The following is a 12,340-nucleotide window of genomic DNA, read 5'->3' as shown; positions in this document are numbered from 1 at the left end:
AATTTAATTAAATCAATAAGGTGAAGAATTTTTTCTTATTCTCTTGTGCCCCTATCTCTAAAAATAATTTCTACACTATCCCTAATTATTCTACATACCTCTCTACCTTTACTATAAAATTTATTTTTAATTTTATCCTTCCATTAAACTATTGTTATATTCATTAAACTTATAAGAAAAAATAAAGAAAAAAAACAAAAAAAAAAAAGAAAATTCTTCACCTTCACCCACATGTCATCATTGAAAATCTCCCACCACTGTAGCTCATCTTCCCTATTCCACCCAAATTGAAAAAAATTGAGAATTTTTACACCATTAAAACTAAAGCTCAAGCTTCCAATTGAGATGAAATTTTCTTGAGCTCTTATATTCTATATTAGATATAGATGTTGTTCTTCAACAATATTTTAAGTACCATTTTTGTTTTGTAATTTGTATTGTTTCTTGCAAATATGAAGATTTAAATTAGGGATTTTATGGTACAGCTCACAACAAATACAACTACGGTACAACTACGTTTTAATTTATAGCTCAAAATGTTTTATTTTCGTGGAACAACTAATTGAAATGGGTACACCCAAGGTACAACTATGTAGAACTTTGAACTCTACAAGTAATTAATTTTAAAAACCAAAAATCTATCTATTTCTATTAATAGATACAAACATACACACCTACAATATTTTGATGGTCACTTTGTAAATTTTATGTTCATTTTATAGATCTTTTACTACATAGAGAAAATATTCATAATATTTGATGATGACTTTGTACCTTATATATCAAAACATGTAAAAAGGTTATTTTACATAAATTATCTGATGAAATTGCAGTAAAATGTACTTTAGTTACCTAACATCACATGTACAACTATGAAAAATATTTTTAGTATAAGGTACTACTGATAATAAAGTATCAAAGTACAACTATGCTTATCCTTATATAACTATAAGTTTGAAGTACAACTATTTGAAAAATTTGTTTGTATTTAATTAATTTTTCAAAACATGTGGGAGCATGTGTTAAATGAGATTCATTTTCAACACATTCATTCGTTCATTTAAATTTGTTTAAAATTTATTAAAATTCGTTTTATTTTTTTTTTTAAATTCATTTTAATACATTTTTTAAATCATTTTTATAAAATAATTTAAATCATTTTATAAAATAGTCTAGTTGTACCTAAAATATTGCAATTGTACCCAAAGTATTATAGTTGTACCAACAATACAAACTACAATCTATCCAACGAAAATACAAAACTACAATCCTCTTTTTCTGTAATGTTTCATCGGCTATCTCATCAATATTATGCTGCTGCAATTCCTCTTATAAACCTATTGGAAAGAGACCACCAAACCCTCTGTGATGTGTTCATCTTTTCGATTTGTGACCACGTTATGTCCCATCAAAAAACCACATAAAACAATCAATTTTTTTTCACAATCCACAAGACCAACAAATACATCCACATCATTAGCCGTAAACCCAGTTCAAATTCTATTCATATTTCCCATGAACCTAAATCGTTGGAAATAGCAAATTAGGGACTTGGATGAAGAGGATTTAACATAAGCGAAATTGGGGAGATTAACTGAATTTGAATAGAATTTCCATATAGTGTGTTTGAAGGATTTACAGAGAAAAGAGGGATTTGCCTCAATCGAATCAAAAAAAGTATATGAGAGAGGTAGCCTTAAATCTTTTTAGATTGTTGGATCAAAGGTTCGATTTTTGGATGGGTGTGAGATTTTGTTTCTGATATGAGAAAAAAAAAAAAAGAGAGAGAGAGAGAGAGGAGAAGTAAAAAAATTTCAGAATCGAGAGAGACTGAGAGAGAAAGAGAAAGTTAATTGGGTGGAGTCCAATATTTAGTTGGTTTGGGTGGAGTGATCCGATTAATAACTGGTTGGGTTGGTAAATAAATTAAACTATAAAGGATTAAGAGGTCTTTCAATAAATTTTTGATTTAAGAAAAAGAAAAAAGAAATTCAGTTTTATAAGAGGTGTATATGAGAAATGTTTTTTGGGAAGTAAGGCACACGAGAATAAGATCCTATTTCCAAATATTGCATTGTATGTTTTGGAGCAAAAAATTGTCTTCTTTAGCCTAGTGTTTTCTTTACATGTATTGTACGTTGCTGGTTATTCCCAAGGTATTTCCTTAACCTTTCAGATTATCCTAAGAGAAAAATGCGATATAAAAGAGAAATAGATGTTTATATATCAGAGAGCAGGATTCTTCCAATGTTTTACATTGCTGATGTGCACCATGCGCTAGCTTAATGCTCACTCATTTGTCCATGTTAATTAGAAGTGCAACTCAAAAAATCAAACACAAAGTGTGTGCAAAATAAATATATATATATATATATATATATATACTAAGGTGTGGTGAACGAGATCTTAGAGTCTTCCAAGAACATTTCAAGTCAACACTGGTTTGTCAAGGTTGTGGAAGAGAGTCAAGTTACACTGATCACTTCATTTAGTTGTATTTCACATTAAATGGTTGGACTAATGTTGAGAATCTTGGAACATTGGTGAATTTTCCATACACAATCTATATTTGATTAAGTTTGATCCATTGGTGGGAGAAATTAGAAGCTCTTCAGTTTGATCTATCAGTGCTGGAATCGGTGGTGAAGATTTCTTCATGCGCCTACATAAATCACAATCTTCGACTTTGGCAAGTATGCAACAAAGAAATATCGATCGGCTTTGGTATGTAATATTAGCTCAATTTTTGAACCTAGAATTTTGAACTCTTATGTGAAACAACTATACATAAGCACGCCTTGTGATAATTTGGAAAAAAATAAATATTTGAAACTCACTTTTTTATGGTTATTTTGGATGTGTAGGGTTTGCATTCTCGAGATGTAAAATTCTAACAAATGCTCATCTAGTTGATGTTGTCAACTCACACACATTTTTCCAAGTTCAAAGGCACAACTCATAAATCTTATACACTGCAAAAATCGAGAAAATATCACACCAAACCAGTGTTGACTTGGTTTCCATGACGAAAGTAGGTGATAATGTCATCATTCAAATCTTAAGAGATGGAAAAAAGCAAGCGTTTTAAATAGCGTTAACACCGGTTAGTCATCTCTTTCCAACAATATTGTATCGCATTTTTTAAACTATTCTTACAATTACTTCATTTTTGCAACAATATTACATCCTTCCTAGTTACTTCATTTTTGTGGGGCTTGTCTTTGCACCATTGACGGAATCATGTGCTGTTGATGTGAGCGAATTTAGAAAAAAAATTGCAAATGTCAGGTGCATGATAAGGACAGAATGGCTTTGGACCATAATGTCATCATTTCGCAGGTTTTGGTTTTCTCTGTTCTCGGTACATATTTCTACTAATGAAGATGGTATATTTGCTAGCTACTATAAGGTGTTTTCGTTTGGTTTTCTTTCTTAACAATAAAGCATTTTAGAGAGTTTAACAAACATGATAATTTGTTACTTGGAATAGGTATTGATAGATGACATCAACAAAGAATACAAAAGCTTCGAATTTCTTAGGGTAATTTTGAGACCCTAACCCAACTTGTCAAAAAATTTAGTGATGTGAATAATATTGCTATGGTTTTGTAATCGTTCCTGCAAAATAATATGTGGTTATTCGGTAGTGGGAACAAGTTAATAAAGTAAACGGAGTGATACCAAAAAATCTAAAGCATCTATGTGAGCAGATAGAAGGATGTTCTACTGAAAATTTGTGACTGGATTTAGAGCATGACTTTGTAGTGGTATTCGACAAGGATTTGGTGTTTTTAGAACGAATTCAAGTACTTGTATATTCAAACATTTTGGAAATTTCAACAATGCCAGTCTTTTTAACTCGCATTGTGTTTTTTGAGATATTAAATATGTTTACTAAGATATATAGTTAAGTTATATAGTAGCATCTACTATGTTTAGGTTGCTGTTTCTAAGTAGGAACTTACATATTTCTTTGCTTGGAGGGTTTTAGTCTGTTTCTTGGTTTGTTTTGCAAAACACTAGTATAATCGTTAAAACTGTTATAATTTATATTTTCTTTCTTCTAAATATGGCCCAAAGATAACATATTGTGCCGGTCCGAGTCTATCTCGCTAAAGACAGCTCATAGAAGTCTAGTGGGTCCCAAAAGAGTCGTTTGCTTGATCTATGTAGAATCCCATCTCGTCTAAAATGTTGACATATGAATAGATGGTAGGTAAAATAACTCGTGTTTTTAATATCCAAATATATTATTATAAATAGTTAGTTCGCTGATCCAAAAATAATAATAATAATAAGTAATGCCAGCTGCAAAAATTTGATGTGATGACCATCCCATTTGAAATCTGCCAAAAGAAATATTTGTTTTGAAGAATGCTATTTGCAAGAGAGAAATTTGTATAAAATGGATATGGGAAAGCTAAGTCCGCGTGACAAGGATGCGGAAGATGTCATCGTCATTTCTTGTTCGTATGCACACGTTAAAGACTCACTTCCATTATTCCATACATACATATAAATTATACACAATATGAGCTTCATTATTGGATCAACATTTACATATAAATAATGTATAACAATCGGGTGATGAGACTGTTTGCCTATGGGCTGTCCCATGATGGATGGGATGATGCGAGGGAGATGTGGTCCAATTTTTTGTATATATTTATGTTAAAAATGTGACAAGAGGAAGTATAAGGACCATTCGATTTAAAAGTGCAATAAATATAAAAGCGTCTCTAATTGAATTATTGTTGCGATATTTATTAGATGTTTCTCAAAATGGGTCCTAAATTAATGTAACGTTTTGTTTTTCTTCTTCTTTGAAAATTTTTATTTCCTCCAACGACCTTTAACCATTACATTATATTTCGTTAATCACGAAGAGCTTATGTGTTTTGCTTTGTAGGTGAAGGAGTCCCCGTGACAAACAAATTTCATACTAGTAGTATATAGTTTGTGCAAAATGTATGTATATTACAAATTAAAAAAAAAAAAAAATTAATAATAGTATTATCCTACACGTGTGGGTAGCTCTGCCGAAAGAGATGCGTGAAGCTGGCTTTAGTTGGCTCCCAACCAAATCCTATCATCGCCTCTTTATTTTCCACATCTATCTCAATAATATTCGATAATAAGAAAATAAAAAAAAAAGTACTTTATTATTTTTTATTTAACTAGCGATCATATGGAAACGTATTTTATTTTCTTAAGGCACATGCATATGCACCCATGTATTACGAAAAAAAAAATTCATATATAATACGAATTACCTGGTTATCAATATTCCATTTATCACTGATGATACTATAAATTAATAATGTATTTACGCCATAATATTTTTATTTTTGTTTTTGTTTTTGTGGTTTATGTAACAAACTTACATCAATAAACAGAGATAAATTCTCAGAAACATTTACAATATATGTGTAACCAAATCTATTGCGTAATGAACTTTAGATAATATTAAACCGGCAAAAAAAAAAAAAAAATCTGAAAATTATATATCAGAAAAATAGAAAAAATAATTTAAATAAAAAAAAAAGGAAGAAGAAAGATTTAAAGAGAGTTACAAAGATTCAGCGCCGGCAGCGAGTGATGGCGCTGCAGCCGCGAGAGTAAGGGTTGGCCTGAGCTCCACGTCTGCAATTGTAGTAAGACGCGCCGCGTCGTGAGCAGGGAACAGTGTTTCTCCTAAGCGCACCGTAGCTTATGTACCTCCTCGCCGCTAACATACGCCGGCTGATCTCCGAGTCCATCTCGAACTCCGCTCCCATTTCTCCTCCGCCGTAGAATAGATCTCCGTCTTCGTCTCCGAGGGCGGCGGAAACAGAGCACTCTGCTATAGTACCACGACACTCTGTCTCAATCGGAGCTACGAATTCGACGGACTGAGAAGACACCGCAACGTACCAGTACTGGACGGTGAGAATGACTAGAATCGCCGCCGTGGTTATGGAGAGACCTCTCATTTTTTTTAATTTTGTAGCTTTATCTCTCTACTCTGTGCACGACGAACTTTGAAGAAAGAGAGAGAGATAAAGGTGAAGGTTTTAAAAGAGAAGAAGAAGCTTAATGAAATGCCACTGAAAGATGGAAGTAATTACGAATAATACCACTTTGACTTATAAGGAGGTGTCGTAAATAAGACGGCTTTTTACAAGTTGGGGGTTGCTTTTGTTAGCTTCAGACCTAAGGATGTTTAAATGCGTTAAGTGTGAAGTGTTTGATGGCGACTTCCACTAATTATATCATCTTCTTCGTTCATTTTTCCTTTTTTTTTTTTTTTTTTTTTTTNTTTTAATATATCAACCAACCAAACTTTTAAATTACTTGATCTCTATTTTATTCTGGAAATTTTTGTTTGTTTCTGTTCAAAAAATGGAGTTATGTAAAAAAAAAATACTGGTACGAAGGTAGATAAAGAATAAATACAGAACGCATATGAGTGGTCTCTCCTTCCATGCTTTGATAAACTATTTCAAAAAAAGGTTACCTATTAAAATGCCAACATATTAATGAAGGGAGTTTAATGTACATCTCTTATGTATTGCTCATATTTGTGATTTGTAACTTCATCAAAAAATGGACAGTTTAACCTTTGTTATTATATTTAAAAGAAAAAAATGTGCATTATTATTAAAATGATATCAGGCGCAGCGACACGCCGCCACAAAGCAATTTTTTATGAAATGAGAAAATAGTTTTCAAGCATTGGACTGGACCCATCCCCCCCACCGGGACTTGAACAATTTTCTTGGATAATAATAATCGTAAGGTTTGTGCTTTTTATTTCTTATGAGCTATAAAACATATTTATGTGTATGATTTTATAGATAAGTTGATATTTTTTCATTAATTCTTTTTTATCTTATTTTTTATTTTTATGAGAAAAGAAATGATTTTGTTCTTGGAGTTTGATGGATTAACAAGTTGTGTGATAGTCTAAAAAAGGTTTTTTAGTGGAAGAAAGTGAAGAAGTTGGCGAGGATGAAAAAGAAAAAGAGTATAGCAAATAACCAGACGGTAAAAGTAATGATGACGATTGCCACAAAATTTGACAATAGAAATGACAAGAAATAATATGAAGAATAAGAAAATATTGAATAAAAAATACGAAAACATAGGTGGTAGCGATCAATTAAATATGAAAACGAGTTAAATTCATAATGATAAAATTGTTTTGTTTTGTTTTTCTTGTGGTCAAAGAAATGGTTTAGTATATGTGAGATCATCAGTTTAATTCGCCTCGCCTGGATGTCGAGTTAAATTCATAATTTTTTTGTTATCAGATTTGATTTTATAACACAACTGATTTTTATATTTCAAAAAATTGTGTATCTGAAATTTAACTTTTTCCTTAATACTAATTTAAACTTTTTATAAGATAATATTTTACAATTATCTTTAATCATATATATTTTTCATAAAAATATATCAAATATACTCATGCGTAGCGTAGGGTGGGTTTAAAACCTATCATGCGTAGCGTAGGGTGGGTTCAAAACCTAGTCATCGCAAACGAGAAAATATAATACACAACAGTAATATCTGGAATAAATATCACAAAACACAACAGTAATCTAAAAGGCCCAAATAATGAAGGCCCAACAATAAATATCTGGAAAATGCGGCTTTTAAAAACCAATTTGACAAATACACGTAATGAATTGTAAAAGTTTGAATAGTTTGGTACTCAATTGTGTTATTATTAACCTTTTTTTTTTTTTTTTTTTTTTTTTCTCAAATCCTCTGTTTCGCTTTGTGTTCTCTCAGGTGTAGATGTTCAGAAAAGTGAAGACAGTTTAAAGAAAGATCTATGGTCAGATGGAGATNATCCACCATGGATTTTCCTCCGACGAAGCTTGATTATCATGTAGACATGTTCAGTCTCCAATCTCAGTCCAGATTCCTCTCCTGATACAAGGTCAGATAGTAACCATTCTTTCGAGCTCTTCGACGTCGACTTCATTGCTGAATCCTTTAAATAGTTTTCTATATGTTTATCGTATATGATTTCAGGCGGAAGATGGACGCACAGCTCTGATATTGGATTCGACGGTGTTTCATCCGCAAGGTGGTGGTCAGCCGTCAGACACCGGTTTTATCGAATTCTCCGGTTTGGATTTCAAGTTTTCCGTTCAAGATGTTCGATCGAGAGACGGAATTGTAATTTTTGAATCTCTATCCTGTCTCAGTGTAGATGATTTTTTTTCGTAATTTTGTGTTTATGATGTTTGTGTATTCCCTTTTGAATATTTGTGTTAGGTTCTCCATTACGGAGTTTTCGAAGGTTCTAATCATGAGAGTGGAATGGATATTGAGGAAGGGAAACATGTTCATTTGTTTGTTGATGAAACAAGGCGCAAACTCAATTCCAGGCAAGTAAATGTTGATTGAATCTGATTAGAAAAAAGTCTAGCTTAGTCTTCAGGAAGATGAATGGTTTAATGATTTGGTTGTAGTTGTTGGCATGGCAAAAATTTTGGAGTCATTCTTATTATGTTATCACTAGATAGAAGCTGTGAATCACAAGTGATGCAGTTTCGTGTAATATGCTTGTTGAAATCTTCAGACTTCAGAGTTTAAAATACTGGCTTGTCTAAGACTGTTCTCAATGTATGCAAAATTTCTGAAATATAGATTATGAGTTGTGCAGTTTTTACTTTTTAGTTCTTGCATTGTCGTTGTTGTTTTGTTTCTGTAATTTAGCGTTACAGTTAATATTTGTTCATCATCAGGTTGCACTCAGGTGGACACTTGCTAGATATGTGTATGCAGAAAGTTGGGTTAGGACATTTGGAGCCTGGAAAAGGGTACCATTTTCCAGACGGGTAAGGATCTCACTTAAGGATGTGTCATCTGCTTGACTCTTTGCCACTTTCGTTAAAAATAGTGATACATAGAAACTGTGATCTAACAACTACAATGTTATCAGTCCATATGTGGAATACAAAGGAAGCGTTCCACAGAATGAATTACAGGTGAAGCAGAGAGAGTTGGAGGCAGAAGCTAACGAACTGATAACCAAAGGAGGAAAGGTTTGTCGTCAGAGTCTCTTTACCATAGTTGGATTTCTTTGATTTTGTGTCACGGTTATTAATTATGATTCTTTTGCCTTGTATAAGGTTTATGCTGCTCTATTGCCCTATGAAGAGGCATCTGTGCTCTGTGGTGGCAGTCTTCCTGATTATATTCCTAAGGTATATGCCAATATAGATCTTTTCCCTTATCTTCCATTGCTAATAAACCTCGGGCGTCCAGCTTACAGACTTATTTTTTCATACTAGACATATCCTTAAATGAGACAAGTTCTTATAGTAGCAGCAATGTTTATCTTTAGTTATATGAAAATTTTGCAGCTATGTCATATATTAGACAGTGGCTTTTTTTTTTTTTTCTTAAAAGTGATATACAATTATTTGGCTTTGTATAATAAATTGTTAGTAACAATTTGTTACCATGGATAGATATACCATTTTCTGTATCAATTCCTGCTCTTGCTGTGTTTTTTTAATCATCTTTCTGGTATATATGTTAGTGAAAGGGAGCACCTAACGTAATAACCATTGCAATGAAAAATAGATATCAGATGGCACTGTGACAGAGATTCCACGATAGAATGTCTCTATGTATTTTACTCTAGAGATATATATCAAACTCAAACTTCTGTATTTGCTTACCTTGCAGGGAAGCACTCCCCGGATCAGAAAATTAGGTGACAACCCCGGGTGTCCGTGTGGTGGGACACATGTCTCCGATATATATCTGATATCATAAGCATGAAGGTAAACATCCAATATTGAATATACTGTAGCAATCTGAAGTAGATATTTGTGGTTTCCTTCTTTTGCCTTGTGTTTTCCAAAAGTACATGATTCTGGGTGTTTCTCCTTGTTTTTGCTTTAGATCACACAGCTGAGAACAAAGAAAGGAATGACGAAAGTTTTCTACACCATTGCATCTTGATACTTCACTTATTGGTTTCAGCTTCCGTACTAATTATGTATACAATAAGTCAAGGTAATCCTCAGCACCTACTTCTTGTTGATACTCTGTGATTTCATCAACGATAAATATAAGTAGGCCCATCAGTTTAGCTCTTAGCCTTAAACCGTATCTAAAACAAACAGTTAAGGTTTGTTTTTACTGTTAGTCCTTGAACAAGCCTAGGTTATAAATTCCGGGTCTATACATAGTATTGTCTCGATATATAGACGATAAGATATTAGCAAAGGAAAGAAATCCCAGGTTATGTGGTTTAAGAGACTTAGGCGAGCTTGCACTGACTAGATGCACATATTACAACAGCTAATGTATTGTTGGAAAAATCGCGGTGGATAAAGACAAACAGAGAGATCTATCGTATTCATTGTAATATGCGGAAAAATGGGGTACGTAAGCTAATGGAACTATCATCAAATGTCATTTTCAAGAGGAGGGGAATTATAGTGACGACAACTATTTTCATCAGTTGGCTTCAACAGCAAGCAGCCTCTCCTGTGGTTCAACAGCCACAAATCAGTATTTTGTGGGTAATTTATCAAATCTATTAAACGACTCTCCCTATCATTGATAAGTCGTATATGAAATGATATTGATGTGATATGATATGATATCCCCACTCCGCCTCTTAATTAGTATTACTATATTGACTCTTGGTATTGTAGAATCATACTGGACATTTAATCCGAGATTTTTATAATATTGTTCGTGCATCGATTTGGTTTGCTTGTTTCGTATTTTACTATCTTAGGTAGGCAAAATTAGTGCCTGGATGTGATGCGATCAAGGGTTTGGAAACGGTAATTTTGGTTTTACCAAACCGAAACAATCGGTGAGTTTTTTGAGCGTTTATCATCGGTTAAGACTGTACTTGTCTGCGGTTTGTGTGACTTTGAGAAAATATGTAAAAAATCGAAACTGATTGTTCGAGGTGACGACATAGGGTAGATAAAAATATATACTAGTATAAAAAATTGAATAGTTTTCTGTGTTGCTTCTTGATAGGGTTTAACAACTTTGGATCAAGTCAGAGGTGCTGAAAATGTTAGATCTGTTCCCCTTTTCTACGTCATGCGACCTAACTCGTAAACATTCTCGTTTTTTTGCTTACCGCTTAACTTATTAAATACTCTTAAGTCACTAATTGATTGCTTCCTCTACGTCTCTGTTCGCGGCTACTATGTATGAGAGTACGCTACGTCCACATCTAGTAGCCTAGTACCCCCAAACAAAAAAAAAATCAGATTTTCTGTAACGTCACTATGTAATTTTGGGCTATATATTATTCTGTTGTCCATAAAAAATAAATTGCAATATTTTCAAAATAAAAACAAATTACAACTCTGACTTTGATGTAAACAAATTACACAAATAAACTCTCTATGTTACAAACAAAATCTGCAACCTTATTTATTTTAGTTAATATTTTAATCTCTTCTTATTTTCTAAATTTGCTATAGTGAATGATTAGGATAAGGGATTTAGTACCATTTCAATGTTTATTATATATACCCTCTTGCAAATATAAAATCGTAGGATTATTAATATTTTGGTTCTTTGAGCAGTCCAAGAAAAATAATAGAGGAACAATTGAATTTAAAATATTTTAGAATGTACAAGTAGGGATCTGAGGATGACATCATCAGATTAAAAATGTCAACTAAACACACTTATTGCCTTCAATTGTTGACTCTTCATAGATCTTTTTTCTGGGTCGATCAATATTTTTTGAGTTCCTAGTTTTTAACATCGTCACGCCTAACTAAAATATCTCGTTTGATATATTCTTTCTCAGGAAGTTATGAAATTTTTCTTTCTTTTATTTTTCTATTTATTATTAAACAAGGTGTAAATTCGTCGTTCTGTAAAAAGAAATAAACAAAGTTACAGAATTTATGTAATAATTACTATTGGCTTTAGAAAACTCTTTTTTTTTTTTTTCAGATTTCTTTTTTACTTATGAATAGATGAGTTTACTTTCTTTTTTTCTTGAAGGAAGAAAATCATCTATTCGTAAATAAAAAAGAGATCTGAAAGTATCTAACCAAGAAAACTTGCAAAATATACTAAAATAGACCTCTGTATACAACCGAGATTCTAATAAAAACTTCGCATCATTATTGTTTCGGGTAAAAAAAAAAAATTGAACTTCAAAATAAAAATTAAAAAAAAAAGCTAAAAAGCAACGAATCAAAAACGAAAAAGGCAGAGAAGAAAGAAAAAAAAAGTGTGAGAACAAAAAAAGTAAAAAACAATAGTTATAAAGAGGGGAGGCTTTAGATATTTTTTAGCAATACCCAAAATTAGCAAAAACAAAAAAACATTCAACTCGTTA

At 32.2% G+C, this 12,340-nt stretch overlaps 1 protein-coding gene and 1 pseudogene across 1 annotated transcript; one reads left to right on the top strand and one right to left on the bottom strand.

The window, feature by feature from the left end:
• On the bottom strand, positions 5,326-6,063 carry LOC104781463 (rapid alkalinization factor 23-like). Its single transcript, XM_010506143.2, has one exon. It carries the CDS (start codon positions 5,970-5,972, stop codon positions 5,580-5,582), a length of 393 nt encoding a protein of 130 aa, XP_010504445.1. The 5' UTR covers positions 5,973-6,063; the 3' UTR covers positions 5,326-5,579.
• Positions 7,843-10,730, top strand: LOC104781454 (annotated as a pseudogene).

Source organism: Camelina sativa, chromosome 1 (assembly GCF_000633955.1).
Source record: "Camelina sativa cultivar DH55 chromosome 1, Cs, whole genome shotgun sequence".
Lineage (NCBI taxonomy): Eukaryota > Viridiplantae > Streptophyta > Magnoliopsida > Brassicales > Brassicaceae > Camelina > Camelina sativa.
The sequence above is the reverse complement of the archived record's forward strand: the minus strand, read 5'-3'. Positions and strand labels throughout refer to the sequence as shown.